Here is a 17,951-nt window from a genome sequence, read left to right on the forward strand (position 1 = left end):
CCATGGCATGTCTTTTTATTTCCAGGGAAAGGTTAATACATCTCTTGGCGTTACGACCGTTTAAGAAACCAGAACTGGTGGAAAGGATTACGAAAGGTACATAGAATTGTAACTCCTATTACATAAAGTGGTAGTGGTTTTGTGTTTGCAGGGATAAAAAAAAAATTTAAAAAAACATGGTTTAAGAGTGAGTGCTAGTTATAAAAAATTTGGTGGATGCAAATGAAATTTTGTACTGTGTTTTATTAAGTTATTTTAGTTGCTTGCATGAAACTTTGTACTGTTTTCCTTTATTTAATTGATATGTTTAAATAATAATCAGGAAAATTTAGAGCTTTTTATTAAAAAGAACCCAGGATTGAAACACATGAGTTGAGATTCTAACTATGCATGTATACAACCTTATTTTGTACCAAAGTAAAATTTTGTTGTCACAGTTGCAATTATTGTATTTTAAAATAACTAAAATGCAGTCCCATCTTTAACAGTAATATTCAGTTGTATAGGAAATTTCTTCCCTAGCAGTACATAATGCTTCAAAAAAGATGAAAATTGGACCAGATTAAGTGTATCCAACATTTATGTCTGCGATATCTGGAAATGCCCTACCCATTGAAGTTAATTACAACCAATTTTCTCTTCTGACAAGTGTAGGGTTCTGGAATATTGCTCTTTATGCAGCACACACAGGTTTTACATGACAACTCATACAACAGAGACATAATTAAAATGGTGCAGAATCGTTTTAATACCTATCAAAGATGGGTGCGATGTCTGGAACTCTAAAACTCACTGAAGAAAATTTTTTAAAATTTTGAAGTTTTTCGGACTTTTTTGCGCAAACATTCTTGGAAAAAGACAAGCTACCAAAGCAATACTGCAGCACAAATATTAACTAGGTCGCCACTCGCCACTCGCCAGATTCCGCTTATCTCCTCCATATCGTGTAACTGTCGCGTCACCTCGAAGGATGTTACACACCAATCTGGTTTAATGAGCACAGACAGTGATCTATACTTTTGTGGGGGAAAATGAATTCTACTTTGTGAATGTCAAACAAAAAAATTAGTCCCAGTTCCTGCAGCTTATAGGTCAAATTATTTATTGTTTTATTTTAAGTGCAAAGTGGTAGTTAGTCCAGAGCTTAGCGACTGATCTCATAGCACAGCGTACAGATAGTAATGTTATGTTACAGTGCTGACACCTGTAACAGGTGACATTTTATGTAATATGACTGGAAGTTTGGGATGCTCGTATATCAAGGGCAGTGTCGTGCCAATTGGCTGTGGCAGGCAGACCCATACATAGCATCTGGAAATGGAGGGATGTGTTACTTAGGTGGATTGGGAGACATAGTTCCCATTTCTATGTTCAGGTAAAAAAAAAATTATCCCTAGAATATTGTACTGGATATCACTTATAATTGTATTAACTGCTTGAATATTAAATTTTTGTTAAGAGAGAAGCCTCAAAACTGATTTAATGTATATTATATTTTCAGAATTTTTTCTTTTGTAATGGGCTGGTGTTCAGTTTCACACAACTTCCTTGAGTCGGGTCAGGCAGTAGGTTTGCCGTTGCGAATGCTATAGACTTTTCACAGTAAGTTCAACCTTGTAAGATATCAGTTCCTCATGGTTTTCGAAATAGTTTAGGTGGAAATTCACTTACTTGTCCATTCATTTATAGTTTTCTTTAATTTGAATGACAATCACTCATTAAAAATTACAAAAAATAAAAAGAGTTGTACTACTTGCGAAGAGACTAGAAAGAAGAGAGAGAGACACTTTGTCTGCGATAAATTTGTCGCCAGCCAAATAAAAGTTTGTCGAGATCGTGATTGGGAGGTAGAGGACATGCGCACAGTTCTATTTCTTGCGGAGTCACACGAGCTGGTGGCTGGCCATCTAAGACACAGAGATATAATCCTCTGTGAGTGACAGCTACAACACTGACACTGCGCTTTATGAGAATTATTTGGAACTACATACTTGAAGAGATTTAACACGGACCTTTAAATTGCTTCTGAGCACAGAGCACAAAACTAGCGTACACTCTTAAATGTTTTTAGTCATTAATGTACTGTATTTTCTAAGGTTCACACTTGTAAGTTATGTCTTGTTTGTAATCAAATTTTTTTGGTGACTTTTTTATAGTACATACAGTCATGAATATTGGTGATAAAATGATGGAAATAGTACCTATTATATTATATGTTGTGTATGTTTGTCAACATCTCTGCCATGTACCATGTATTCCACCCACAATGTTGGGTAAAAAATGTTATGTAAAATTCCTTACTATTGTCATCCCTAATGATATAAATACCAATGATAAAACATAATGTGATGCAATAGAATTTATTTATAGGCTAAATTTCCTCCCTAATACTCCTAATCAAAACACAGTTTCCGACTGTAAGTAAACTCTTAAATCTCTTTTGTACAGATGGGTGCCGAGAGAAGGATAAGAGCAACATCATGAATGTTGTGAAGACAGTTTCCTTCATGCGAGACAACACCTACCACATTCAACGGCATGTCTGGAGCGATGTGCAAGATGACTGGCCATTTTACACGGAGCACGAGAGACAGCTTATGAAACGGTTCGTGACCATTCACTCATTCACCGTTGAAAGAGGCGACATACCATCCAGGTCTTGTGAGCAGCATGGGGCTATCATTTGACTTGTCTATTGCACGCCAAACCGTATACTTGTCTGTTAGTGTCTACAGGAGACGATCATTGCAATTTCATTCTGCTTGCAATCACTTGCTTGTAAGATGGAGCGAGGTGGCATAGTGTTAAGACACTAGACTCTCATTCCCGAGGACCTGGATTCCAATCCCGGTCTGACCATTCTAATTATGGATTTCTGCGCTTTTTCCAAACCCGCTCCAGGCAAATGCTGAGATGTTTCTTTACTACGGGCTATGGCTGTTTACTTCCTCAACATCTGTGTTCATTGTCATCGTATTTTATCGCCTCTTGATGAACCTGAAGGGGACAAGGTGTGTCTTAATTAATTTTTAGTGAGCGTGTGCTTTATTTGATTTATATTATATCTCATCGATATTGAGGTCATTCGAGATGGTAACACCAGACGCAGGCATAGGATTTGAGGACAGTGATTACTCGTAGCCTACAGTAGGTAACCAATCCAGCATTTGCCTGGAGTAACATCAAGAAAGCGTGGCCGGACCAGGACCGTAGTGCCACCTTGCTACTGGGTGTGTGTTGGCCGTGGCTCGTGAAGTGTGTCGCTTTGCAGGCGCAAGCCGCAGAACCTGACGCCTCCCGGCAGCAGCGACGGGGGCAGCTCGACGGGCAGCGGCCACTCCCCCTCCAGCACGCTCCCGGGCAGCCCGCCGTCCTCCGTCTCCTCCACGGTGCCCGCCGCACCGTCCCCCATCACCGGCAACGTCAAGCGGCCGGGCTACGTCGACGGTGCGGACGGGCTCCCGACCAAGCGCCAGCGCATCTCCCACTATCGCAAGCCTCCCGAGGTCACCGGCGGCGGCGGCGGTGGGGGCGGCGGTGGGGCGTACCGGAGCCCGGACTCGAGCCACGGGGTGCCGAGGGATGTGACGAGTGCCGTACCTAACGGGGCCATGGACAGGAGGTATCGGGAGGGGTATTCCAATAATGCCGGTCACGCCAACAACAACAACAACAACAACAACAGTAACAGCAACAACAGCAACAGCAACAACAGTGTGGCTAGGTGGGGGGAAAGTGAACCCCGTAACACGACCAGCGTGGTGGCAAACACTAGGAGTGACAGTGACGTGGTGAGCGTGGGTGTCATCAACCGGAGCGAGAGTCCGACCATCGTGACGTCGTCGAGCCAGGGGAACCAAGCGAACGGCAGGTGGCACACTACGGAGAGCCCGGCTAGCCCCGACAGTCAGATGGACCCGGTGCCAGAATCCAACCAGGAGTCCTCTGTTTACGCGGAGTACCTTACGTAAGTCGCACTTCGAGTTCTCTTGTTTGGTTACTGTGTTGGTTTCAACTAGGAAGCTCAGTTTTACTTTGTTTCTGGGTGACTGTGGTAGTATATGGTGCAGTACTAACATAGTACTAACGTAGTTCTCACATTCAGTACTGATAGTTATTTCCCCCCCTGCCCCCTCCTTTTCATTCCATAAATTAATTGGCAATACCCAATCCTCAGTGTCGTAACACTAGATTAGCACTGGTTTCTGGTATAAAATACTAGCCTGATCTTTAATTTAAAACTTTTACTACATGCACTTTGTGGCTGTTAGTTCTCTTAAATAAAACAAAAATCCACATCCCCTACACTCTCTGGGCTAGGATTTAAAAAAAAAGTAAAAAAAAAAACTGCAGACACTATTATACACGTAATCTGCCCCCTCATGCAGTATTGAGCAAAGAAAAGCTAAACATGAACAGGAGATTTAAAAATAAAAAGTTATAGTGTGGCAGGTCAGCACAAGAAAGGACAAATCATAAACTTATGGAAAAATATTTTCTTTTATATAGCACATATGTGTTGTAGCTGCACAGTAATATGATACAAATCAATCGTAATTGCCATCAAAGAATTTTATATCACTAAAATTATGTTCACTAAAACATCCTGCTGGGGCAGGATTTCTGTAAGACACAAAGTACATTAATAATGATTTCCAGGGTGGAAACTGTCCCACAATGTGTCAGTTCGTTGCGGCGATGCGCCTCTCTGTGTAGCAGTTGAAGTAGGCAGTTTCTGGCCCAAAGCTCGCTAAAACATCGGTGCTTTCAACTTTGTGTTTTTGACAACACCCAAAACCATTAAACATTAGTGCATACGAAAAGGGGTGTATGATTTCGGTAACTGTGTAAAATGGAAATAGTTATATCATTATCGGAGGGAATTTTTTTTAAACTTGCGACACAGCAACAAAAAACAGTCTGCTTATTTGGTTTCATAAAGCCACAGAGTTCAGACGTATTTTGTTTAAATTTACTCATTAACTAGGCGCAGTTCAAGCAGCCGTGTGCACGAATGTAAATGGGTAAAAATTAAGCACTGCACTAAAGCACTGAGTTATCATAGTAGCGCAGGCCACCACCAAACACACGTGCCGGCTTTTACCTTATCAGTTCTGGTAGAGTCGTTCCTTGCACACAACAAAATTTGGCAAATTCTGGGTGAAAAATCCGTGGTGCCAGACTCGCGCAGTTTTCCAGCGAAGTTCACGTCTTTCACGGAGCTCGCTCACAGATGCCCGGCCGGCTTGAGCACTCTGCTTGCACTCGCGTACCTCGCTCATCCACACTCGGTGACAATCGTTTGCCTGCATGATGTCACTTGGATGATTGCAGTGTCGCCAACAGGCCGATCTAGCAAACAGAAAAATAAATATGTGAAACCAAAAAAAATAAAACTGAAACCTTTTAACAAAACAAAGATAAAATTAAATTACAATAAATAGATTACAAAATAATAAAGAAATTCGAACTGAAAAAATAAAATTAAACTTGAAATGAAAACATAAAAAGCTTAAAGTTTGTCACTAAATACCATTAATGCCAACATTTGAGAAAAAGGACCCAAAAAAAATTATAATTGACGTGGTGGGAGCCTAAACTTGTCCGTAATTACATGCAACATGCGTATGCTTATACAGCCCATCTAGGACAAAACAGACTTTCGCAAAGCATTTTTTATTAGATAAGTTTTTGGTGAAAAATTACTGCAACATTAAAAAGTTGCAGATAAAACGTACCATTCTTGGGTAATATATTTGGTTTATGATTATGCATTTGAAGTAAACTGGGTGGGCAGAAAAATATGGAGTGCCGTGTACAAATAGCAAGCTTAAGAATAAATTCCATATATTTCATGTACCGAGTCAATATTCAGCTGTGAAAGTATAGATAACAACATGTTCTTGAAGAAACAGTTATGTCTCACTTTAATAATGCATTTATTTTGCTCTGTTATTTTGTTGGTTTTTATTTTTTTATTACTTAATTTTTGTGACAGTGGCAAGTTTGTTAAATTAATTTAGACATTATGCATTTACTGAAATCAAAGATACAAACGTTCTTTTGATTAGTCTCAGAAAAAAAAATTGCTATAAATATAAAATAACGTCAATTTTAGTATCATTATTTATTTGTAATTTACGAATGGTAATACTGTGCATTAATTAGTTCTTTTAAGGCCGTTGACTGGTTGCCAAGAACTCCAGTAAAATATGAAAAATTGCCTATCTAAATGCACGGATGTATGACAAGTAGCATCTTCTGAATTTTCAGGCGAATTTGGCCGTACAATCCACCTTTGTACCTCCAGGCTAATGACACGCCTTGTCGACCCTCGTCAACACAGCTGGGTGCTTCACTAATGGGGATTATCGTAATCCCTTGTTTGAAAAGAGGAAAGGAAGCATCTCATGCTGCTTGTCCTGGGGCGAGTCGAGGTGTTATGGGAAGCTCAGGAAAAACAAATGGTGGAATTTGTGAATTCAATAAGTTAAATGCTACACATAATTTAAAAATAAATACTTTGATATTGCGAACTCTGCAAAGTGGTACAAATAATTAAGTTTTCACAGTGCCATATATGTTTATTTTCTCTTGCTTGTTTGATAAACATCTCCGTTGAACATGCCTGTAAAAGGTGTCGTACACATTCTATGTGCGACATCATTTGAAACTAGAAGGTCTTTTCAAAATAACACCGAAAGTTCGCGCAGCGACATTTAGGCCCTACATAGTCTGCCTGCCGATGTTGCAGTAAAAGAAATCATAAATAGTAATGGAAGGCAACGCATACGTGTATTAATTTATGTAGGGCCTATATCTACGCGTATCTACAATTCACCTTCGATATTTCTAGAATTACTGAGTATGTCTCCGTGTATATCTCTGACAAAAACAAGTTATTGTTTGAACGCAGAATCAAGGCTTGATCCCTGTGCGTAGTCGGGAAGCTTTCAAAGTCACGTGGAGTACACATTTGTACCACAAAAAAAATAAATAAAGTATGGGGTTGGGATTTCTAATTTATAAATGCATCACAGTTGCTTATAATAAAAACGTCATTTTTAAGTCCACGCTAATTGAACTTTTTAATTAGCAGGTTTTTCTTTTTTTGCAAAATCTAAAGAAAATTGCCTGCATGAAATGTTTATTCAATTAGTGGGGTTTTTCTTTCGGTCACCATTCGATTTATATGAATAATGTAGTTGCCTTGAGTAAGATATACCTAGGTATTTTTTTTCTTTTTGCTTTGTGGCATAATTAATTTTGTATGTCTTGCTATGATGTGTGATATCCACTTTATCAGTTTTTATGCTACGCAGGTGGCATGGATTTATCACCTAATTTCCTGTCTGGTTTCTAAGCATCTTTCGCGTTTGACCAATCATACTGCAGTTATCTATCTAAGGCGCTTCCGTGATCACTATAATACTGTACTCGTACTTTTTAACAAAATGAAATACATGTCAAATTGCCAGCGTCTGTGAGATTGAAAGTAATTAATGTGGCATTAAGGTATGTCAATACTAAATTACCACATATAATTATGTAATATTTGGTGTAATACACAACAAAAAATTATTGAAAATAATTTTAAATTTTATTTGACTTTAATTGTAAATATGTCACACGACTGTGGTATTACAGTTGTTTATAGGTGCCGCAATGTAACCTCAACTTTTTTGTAAGATCTACTGGCTTAGATCTACTTTAATGCGTATTTTTCATCTTCCGATTGAAAACATTTTCTTGTGGTAGTCACATGGCATTTCCTGCATGGCAATACTAGTGTTAACGTTTGGCGGAATTATACATCATTGGCCTGAAAAAATATCTAAACCAGAAGCAGATATACCACAAAGGCTGAAATTGCCTTATGGTATGTAAAGCGTGAGTGAATATTCCACCACTGATTTTTATAAGTTATTACTGGTGAAATAAATATTCAAACACTTCCCCTATTTGTTTAGTCCGTAGGCTGACTTTGTAGAGGGAATGAGGATGGCTTAGTAATCAAGCAACATCAACCTGACATTAAACACTCCCATCACGCTCATACATGTCTAACGAGAAACTCGCACCCATTACCCCACTCTCCGCAAGCTGGTGAGTCTTCTACAGCGAAACGTATTTCAGCACTGTAATGATCCTTCTGACACTAGCAGAGATGACTAAAAGATCCGTAATTTTCTGTACCTGAACCAAAATCTACTTCGTACAAATTCCCACCAAACGTCACTTTAGATGAGCACGTACGTACTGTGCTGTAAATGTTATATTATTTACTATATTTTTTCATAACTGGTCATCCAGATATTTTTCGTAAGCCTACCTGTAAATAATAAGCGTGTGTAAGTATCGTTTAAGAATAAAAGTAAAGATCAGTACTTAAATAGTCCCTATATATATGGACTAGTTGAATAGTTGAAGTCGTTTACCTTTTATTGCACATTATAGGCAATTAACTTCCGAAATTTCGAATTGAATTCGAAGTGAAGACATTGAACAATGAAGCCTTCCTTTAATCCACAGTCAAGTGAATGGCAACGTAGTTGGTTTGGTTACATCTTGTTGTTGTATGTACTTGAACGTGGGGAAGGATACAAATGGGCAGGGACGCACTAACTTTCTTGAAGACTTATGACGAGCGAGCTACCTATCAATATCCTACTATTAAAACGGCATTGTTCATGTTATAATTTGCTATTTGAATTTGGAAAAACGCTGTTTTCTAACTTTACGTGACAAATGAGACTTCTGTTAATCCAATAATGAGTGTATTAAATAAGTGAAAATACACAAATTAAGTGAGGATTTTTTTTTGTCTCGTGAAAAACAGTTTTAAATATTTAATACAATAATTTATTCAGAAATGAGCTGCCCTAAAATTTTATACGGACGGAATTGCGATTATGCAATAGCACGGTGCATTTCAAAACCACATATAATAAATATGGGCAACTGTGTTATCATCGTATGGTTCAGGAGAGTAAAAAAATAATTTGCAAGCTGAATAAAATGTATAGTATGCAGCATACATATAATCATTGCATATTATTTTAACCTTTTATCATTATTATAATTTCACAAATATATATAAATATATATAATTATGTAATTCTAATAAATTTGCATTTATACTGATATTGTAGATACACACATTTATTATACGAGCATACTTCAAAACGGTTTCGAAGGTCACCATAATTAGCAAGAAATTTCTTCGCTAGTAAATTTCCATTTCGGTGAAATTCTTATGCCTTCGAAACAAAATTATATACGCCAACGTATTACAAAGTGTGTTAAAGTAATTTTAAATTTTTTTTTCATTAATTTTTCTGTTAAAAAAATTACTGTTAATTCCTGCAAGAATAATAAATCCTTTCTCTTACCACAGTCATAATCTGAAACACTTGCACGACCTAAGACAAATCTTTGTACCTAGTAATCATTATTCCGAAGTCGGCAAAGCCTGAAGAAATCTACTTATAATTTATATAAGAAAATAAATTATTATTTTATATGTGATTTAGAAGTCATTAGTTTAGTGTGTGGTTATTATTAATTCAGCAACAAGCCACAACAAGTTGAAAATTGTTTATCACAGAAATTTTTTTACAGAAGCTGATCAGAGAATGTGCAATGTAAAAAGGAGAGGGAGAGAGAAACACGTAGGCTTTTAAATTGCGTTATTAGTTACTTTATCTATTGATAACCTTTTTTAGGCATTCAAAAACAAACATACCTACAATATCTACAATAGGCCTACATATCTGTACATACAGTACACGCATATCTAAGCTACACATTATAGAGGTATTTGAGAAGCCCTCAATAGAAATGAATTTTATGTTTATTATTTTACTTCTTACCTCTATGACTTTGTCTTAGTCCTGTTATGAATTATATTTACCAGTATTGTATCTCTATGGTCAGGTCAATTTGGTTTTACTCTTTAAGTATTTTCATGTTTTATCTAAGTAATAATTTTATGAAATGTCTTTGCAAACATTTGTTAAACGGCGACGAATAGGAAATGAGCTTACACCTTTTAATATTGTTTTTGGGTCATTACTGAGGAAAGAGTATATGTGATTGGACGCTCGACTGCGCATATATTTTATTTTAAAGAATTTAGTATTTCCAGTGTGATTTCGGAGAGTGTTCAATAGAGAAAGCTTTGACTGTTTGAAACAAATTGGAACTTGAGTTTCTGTTCTACTATCATGGGAGAAGGATTAGAGAGAAAGAGCTCCGTGATTTAGTCATAAATGAATGTAAGAATATCACGTAAAACATTGGTACGACGACTGAATAGCTAGAATCTACGTGAAATTGATGATTTTATAATAAATACCGGAACTACACAATGAAGAAGAGGTAGTTACCGATGTTCGAAGCTCTACTAAAGAATCTACGACGACGATAAGTTTTGACTAACAGCATAAATATAACTGGATCAACGACGAATTAAGAAGAAAAGAAGAAAAGGACTATCAATCTTCGAGATGGAAGGAGTTCGACAGCGGTAGACGGCATCGTAGACGGTGTACCGGAGGACATCATCCTTCTAGACGACTCCAGGTGACCGACGCCAGTCCTGCTGGAGTACAAGCAGCACGAGAGGAGGTGCATCGAGACGGAGACCCAACCAGCGACATCGGAGGAGAGTGAGATCTAACCAGCAACATCGGAGGAGAGACAGGGGTTCGGAGAGGTTTTCCACAGCCTCTTGGTATTGTAACGACGCGACGAGGTTTGTTTGCCCCATCCCCGAATTAACAAGAACAGCGAGAAGTTACCTGTCCTATTTTAATGTCAAGATATCTTAAACTATGATGTTTACGATCAAGACCTAAGTTGAAACTCGCTAAAACAACTTAATACTACTTAACTACGTAAAGACTTGTAGCTTTTACATACTGGACCTGGTTAATTGACATTGATCAGTAATATGTACGATATCAAAGTTAAAATCTGTTAAAGTCATTAATTGTCTTGAATGTTTAAAGAATAGTCCCAGGTCCAGAAGTCTTGAGACAGTTTGATCTACCGAAAGAGACTGAGCTAGTAAAAACAAAGAAAAGACTAATTTGCCAGTTAAAATGTGTTTCAATAATATTTAAAATATTGACTGATAACCAAACTATTATTCAGTGATACAATTACGTAAAACGTAATTAGTTCTGAAAGACATTTAAGTATAACGGATATTGAAATTTTGTTTAATGAAAAACCTATTTAAACATGAATAATTGTCTCAAAGGTATTTGTATGTTGCTTGCTAATCATTGACTCTGTCACTTTTCATGTTACAGTTGGATATGTTGCAAAAGAGTATTGTCACCCATACAACCATGATTTTGACCCTAGTAAAAAGTTAAATTTTCATTATATTTTATTTTTCCGATTGATAACCATACTTACAGATCATGTGTATGTTAAACCAGATAGACAGAAATATTTAGCTTGGATTGTCTTGAAAGAATAATTAGTTTTTATTACACTGAGATCAGCAGTCATAGAGAAGTTAATGCTTTTAAACACACTACTTATATTTGTTGATTTTAAGGTCAGAATACTTACACCAAAGAGAAGGAGACATACTGCTAAGGAATTATACGACATTTTATTGTTTGGTATTCACACTGAGTCAAACTACACCAGTACATACAACTTGAGAATAATTTATTTTCACTATCAACATAACAAGACATATTTTAGTTAATATTCTGTAGAGGTTAGTAGTTGTGCTACATACACAATCACAGCACTAGTACTTTATAGAGTTTTCACGGCGCCCAACTAGACCACATTTTACATTATAGATATTGGCATTTTAGGAAATATACTCCATAGAGTAATTCTGAAAATACTTATAGAATTTTTGATCACCCAACGGTGGCACACCCTTTTGAAATTTTGGTCGCTCATCCTTGGAGCTGTCTGAAAAATAACAGAAGAAAAGGGAAAATTCTGAAAACACTTCAACATTACCTCCCAAATCACATCAAATACTTTTTGTTCTTGTTTTATGTTTGTCAAGCTGCAGTTTCTTCTTTGCATCTTGAATGTATGGCGGATCTTTGATGCTCAGCCCTCGAGCTCTCCGCGAATCTATTATTTCAGGCAGAAGACACTCCTTGTAAAATGTCTGAAGTTTTGGAAGCATTTTACTCAACCAAAATTCTCTACTTATTCTGACTTCGTCGATCAGTAAACCTGTAAAATAATCCATATTTTTAATATGAAGATGACTTGTGTTATGAGTGCAACTGAAACATACACGGGACTTGCAATTTATCAGAATAATAGCTGTTAATTGTGATTAACCAAAAAAATTCAAATATAATAATAATCATACTATATATTGGCCTACTATAAATTGGGTAAGCACTATTATTTTTAGATTAAGAAATATAAATTAAAGTTTAAGTGAGTTGTTTTATTATTTGTATGGCGTTATGTCCAAAAGACTTCACTGAATCAAAATTCCCCATTGCATCAAACATTCAAAGAACGTATTATTTGTATAGTTTAATAACTTTTGTCTGATTAGATATTCACTTATTTTAATAGGCCTAATAATAATGTTTGTGATTAGTTTCGTGAAGTAAATGCAACATTAATTCAAATATAACAACTCTCGTATAAATTATATAACTATAACTTGTTCTACGTCCTCAGATATATTATGCTAATGTATGTATATAATGTAGACATGTGTGTATTCAGTAGCGTAAACTTATATTGCCGAATTAAAGAGCGATGCGACGCACATATGGTCCCGGTCCTACATTTTACTGTACACTATAATTCTACACTCTTCGCAATGCTGCAAAATATTTACAGCAATATAAGTTATCGTATATTAATATATATATATTTATAATATACAGACAACTGGAGCAACGAAACATTTACGTTTAACGTTTGATTTCGTATGGGTAAACGTTTTTCCTCCTTTTTTTAAATATGAACGCAACTGCGCGTAATAAATAATTACGTAGTTTTCTGGTTGATTTACCAACAATACTTGCTTTGCGCAAATAAGGTGAAATCATTCAAGCATTGCAAAATAGTTTTCTCACTGACCCTACAATAACAGTTATGTATATGTTGTCAGATAACACGCAGGCCCAATGTATTAATGGTTTTTAAGCAATTATTTTATTTGTCTGTACGCTCTCTCGCCGATATTGCGTGCGTAATCACACTTAATCTGCTAAATATAATAAATATTTCATTTCTAAATAAGTATACGAATTCGATAGAGGTATTTTAATGAATACTACTTACTATGTTGAAGTTTGGAAAAAAATATCCTACTTTACCGGTCCCTAGTTAAAAGCTATGACTACTTTTTTTTTTCAGATATTGAACATTTTGTTTACCATATAATATTATTGATACATGTTTTCAATCATATTTAAGTCCACGACGTGCAGATAAAGCAGTTAACGAATGTTATGCTGAAGTTGTAATAACTTTGGCTATTCATTATAATTGGTTTATAATCAGTGTCACACAAATTGCACACATAGTAAATGACATAATTTTATTTGCATCGTCAGTAACATGGTAATATACACTTATAATTTGGTAGCCCACACTGAGGTGATATGGTATACCAGTTTGCAAAATCCGTTTTAGGGTCTAGGATTCAAACTGAGTATTTGTCAAGAACGAAGGGGGAAAATATACCAGAGTTTCGATGCCGTGGTGAGTCACGACCTACAAACTGTAAACAGCTCCAGGAAGGTATTAGTACCGCCCCCCCCCCCTTCCGGCCCCAAGGCAGCTACCTGACAGCTTGCCTCCCTTCCTGCCCCCCTCACCCATCTAGCCATCGCTCATCTGAGATATTTGCCCCTGCCAAATTATTTCAATACAACAAATATAATATTATAGCTTTTCTATTACAGATAGAGACATGCGGTCTGAATCTTTTTTGATCTGAATAATTTGCAGAATATGCCTTAATATTCATTTTATATATAAAACGGGCAGCCTGTTTACAATAGAGTATTGAAAAATGAACAAGTCATTTAAAAACTATGTGAAAATGTTATTAAAATAATGGGTATTAACGCAAGTGTATACCTGCATTATCTGCGTTTTGGTTTTTATTTCACCTTTTTATCTTATTTAGTGCATACATAAAAGGTAATTTAGTTAACATTGATTTTCCTATACTGGCAAGATGCCAGCGCCCGACCATCCAACAGCCTTAAGAAGTAGACTAATCCATAGTGCTGCAAGCTGATTTTGTGCACAGGCTTTTGTAGTTGAGCTTGCTCTTTTATGGTTGCTTCAGTCTTATTAAGGAAAAGTGGTTTTTGCCACATGTAAAGTGCCTAACGTCTTCTTAAAATAAGCATGTCTCTCTCTCACACAGTTGTGCACTTGAAGTATATAAAAAATAATTAACCTATTTTGTTTATACCTATTTCAAATATTGTTAAATGTGTGTATAATCGTGTTACCCCGAATCATATATAATTACTTCAATGATTAATGCCTAATTCATTCATTTATGGTGGAATGAGTTTTTTTGACACTTTAACTCTTAAATTAAGTGATGTTAATGAAAATCAAAATTTGTCATTGAATGTACAAATTTTCTCTGGTAGTTCTTATACACACTAGTAATGATGACGTGATGTCTTTCATGATATTACAGTTTCTTTAATCAGGCACATTCAGTACCAGTACTATGCTGCAGTAACGATTTTGTTTGTGTAGTTTTAAATTATTGGAAATAACAAATGTAAGAAGGTAAATGTAGCGTGCTGTAAAACAGGAAACACTAGCTGAAATAAAAACTCTCTGCATGAAGTTAAAATGCCGGCAGCACAGTAATGCGATTTTTTGGCCATGGGCAACAGTCAGACTCTACCCAGAAAATATGGGAACAGTGCAGCTTAATTGTTGTTGGATTGCAGGATCTATCAAACTCTAGATTGCCGAATTTAAAATGTTTTGCTGTTCCAAGTAGCATCAACAAAATTTTTTTAATGTTGTGTTAACATTACATTTTCAAGTTGTTGGTGACTTCAGGGTCACTTGTTTAATGGGTGCCACTGTGTAATTAAGGTGGCACGGACCTGGCTAAATTCCAGGGCATGACGTAGCTAAAGTGGGTAAGTGAGACATGACCCCTTAAAGTAGCGCTTTGTGTACAAATCTGACCCGCCGTCAGCATCGGGAATGCTCTATGAGAATAACACGTAGGCTCTTAAGACATCCCACAAGCCTCTGAACCTCCGAACTCTCACGCTTGGTCAAGATGTAACATATTTATTTTTAATGTTTCGAAACCTGAGATATACATGGCGATGCATACAAACCACTTATAATAAAGCAGTTAAAACACCCTGCGGCAATAGTCTGTGGTTCATTGCTTCTACGTGGCTGAATAGAAGTCCAAGCGTTAATTCTGAACTCCCTTGGGGAATTACAGTTAATTTTATTAAGATGAATTGAACTCCCGAGGTGGGCTCTGGGAACTTAGTTAATCAGAAGTTAACATATTAGTAGCGAGCAAAGTTGAAGTCCCAGGAGAGCCGCACACCTCCAGCCTCGGGGGTTGATCCGGTTTGACTAGGCTGCTAGGTGACATGTCCAAGTTACACAAAAACAGTGTTGCCTTATTCTAAAATGTGCCAGAGATGTTATTAAAAGAAAATAATATATTATTGCACTTGTGAAATTAATATGAACACACACTTATCAACATTATGTTATTTATTTTTTATTGTAATTTGTTATAAAACCATAATAAAAAAAATTATTCAAAAATGTTAGCTTTGGGAATGCACAGCTGTTAGAAAACTGTAAAGGTGCTGACCAGAAAAATAAATGGTTTATTGACATTGTTTCTTATCCACAAATTTTATTTTACCCATAGTGGAATTGTCCCTGTTTTTAGCATTACTACACTGACTGTAATTTTGCACTTGATCTTTCCTCTTCTGAATGTGTGAAGCTAACTAACTTTGTCTTTAAAGCATTGATATTGTTCTAGATCTTGTTGTGAGCTTGATGGTTTCAGGGCTTACACAACGATAACGGACAGTAGACAACGTGCCAGGTATAAAGCAGACTTCAACGCAGATTACAATGAGTATAGGGAACTCCACGCTGTTGTTGAAAAGGTGGCACGAAGGTTTGCAGAGCTGGAGCTGGAACTAAAGAAACAAGAAAAGGGTAGTCAAGGATATAAAGTAAGTAGTGTGCAAGTTAATTATAATGTTATGTGAACTTGTATGTTGAGATGGGTCGAGTACTCAAAATCTTGAGCTGAGTGAGTAGCGTCAGCTCGACTCAGTTTGAAAGTAGAGTTCTTTGTTCTCGACGGTATTAGACTCGACAGAAGTTTTCTTGAAACTCGATACATATTTGACTTGTGCAATCAGCATTAAAACACCATTACAATGCCCAGAAAATAAATGATTTTACATATGCTTGCAGTTCCACGGATTGTATTCATAAAATCAGGGATGGCCCATTTTTTCCCCTGCCCCGAAACAAAAATTATTGTTTTACATTTTGAACTCTATATATATATATTGTATTATTTGTGTGTGTTTACTATTGAATATTAAGTACTATTAATGGAAAGAAAAACTAACTTCCTGCGGCTGCAGCGTGTGAACATGGAATGTGTGCTAGCCCTCCTCTGCCAAACATTGGGGCAGAGGGCTTATTTTTCTGGACATAACCTCTGCCCTGAAGATGCAATTTGTCGTTACTGTTACCACGTCCCTATCACTAAATGAGCAAATAAAAAACAAAATCAGCATTTAGTATGGAGAAGTTCCTAATTCAGTGGTTATAATTTGTTTCTATCATAGGTGTAATAAGTTAAAAATATAAGGAGAATTCTTTTGATTAGTAAAAGTCAAAAACTGTGTTAATAATAAATACATTTGCTGTCATTCCACATTCTTAGTCTTCAAATCTTTTCCTAATTACTGTCATCGTCGTCCGTCGTGACTGCTGCTAAAAACAAGAATTGTATGGGGAAGGAGTTTTAATTAGGGAAAGAAATTCTGGCTTCATTTTTTTTTAGTTTTATTGGTGGAAGAGTTCTAATAGAGGAGGTCACGGGGTTCAAATGAAATAAGCATTATATTAAGATCTTGGTTAGTCACCTCTCTACTCATTTTCCGACAGCCTCTCTCACGTAACCTGCAAAAGTCTGTTTCTAGCTTCCTGAGCCTCTTCGCTTAGCATTCCGATCGGGAGTAAGGCAACTTGAATGACATTTGAGCCGTGGATAAGAACCTTATGCACTGAAGGAGGCATAGGATACCATGGGTAGTTTCGAACATAAAGCCACTCTGTTTCGAGTGCATATTGCCAAAAAGCTAGGGCATTAACAGCATATCCACAAGATGTGTACAGTATTATGTTTTACCTCTTTTATCAGTTCATCTAGTAGTCCTGTAATTGATGCTGAACATTGGGTTTTCGGTAAAAAAAGCGACGTGACGTATTTCCGTTATTTGTAGTACCGTGACCTTGTTTAACTTTGTCAACAAGGACTATTTTGTTTCGAAAACCAGACTTCACAGCTATATTCTTTTTTTCAACCAAATGTTTGTGTTCTTTTTCTTAACATGCCACACTAAGTCCAGTCTGTAACTAACTTGACGCGTGAAAGGTTGATAATCCATTCTCCAATGCTTTTTCATTAACTGTTGTCTTCTCTACATTATCGATGTCATTCGTTTTTTTTAGTGCTTCAAATAAACTGCAACGTTGACTGGATGCTGTCTGTTATAGCTGAATTTATTTTCCCATCAATCATAGTCAGCAGTGACATTATTAATGTGTTGCATTGTATTTACCGTAATGCTACACAAGTGCTATTGCCATTGTCCGCGTACGGGAAAAAAAAATTCACGTAAAATAATACTGTGCTACTTTGAATCTATGACAGCGCT

The 17,951-nt window shown here is 36.5% G+C and overlaps 1 protein-coding gene across 2 annotated transcripts in view; it reads left to right on the forward strand.

The window, feature by feature from the left end:
- Positions 1-17,951, forward strand: part of LOC134537787 (RNA polymerase II elongation factor Ell) — a 193,605-nt gene that overhangs the window by 157,227 nt on the left and 18,427 nt on the right. For both annotated transcript variants that reach the window (XM_063378588.1, XM_063378589.1), the window contains exons 6-9: positions 26-96; positions 2,449-2,605; positions 3,272-3,967; positions 16,055-16,226. In XM_063378588.1, coding sequence (XP_063234658.1) covers positions 26-96; positions 2,449-2,605; positions 3,272-3,967; positions 16,055-16,226 — 1,096 coding nt within the window. The remainder of the gene's footprint in view (positions 1-25; positions 97-2,448; positions 2,606-3,271; positions 3,968-16,054; positions 16,227-17,951) is intronic.

This window comes from Bacillus rossius, chromosome 12 (genome assembly GCF_032445375.1).
Source record: "Bacillus rossius redtenbacheri isolate Brsri chromosome 12, Brsri_v3, whole genome shotgun sequence".
In the NCBI taxonomy this organism is placed as follows: domain Eukaryota; kingdom Metazoa; phylum Arthropoda; class Insecta; order Phasmatodea; family Bacillidae; genus Bacillus; species Bacillus rossius.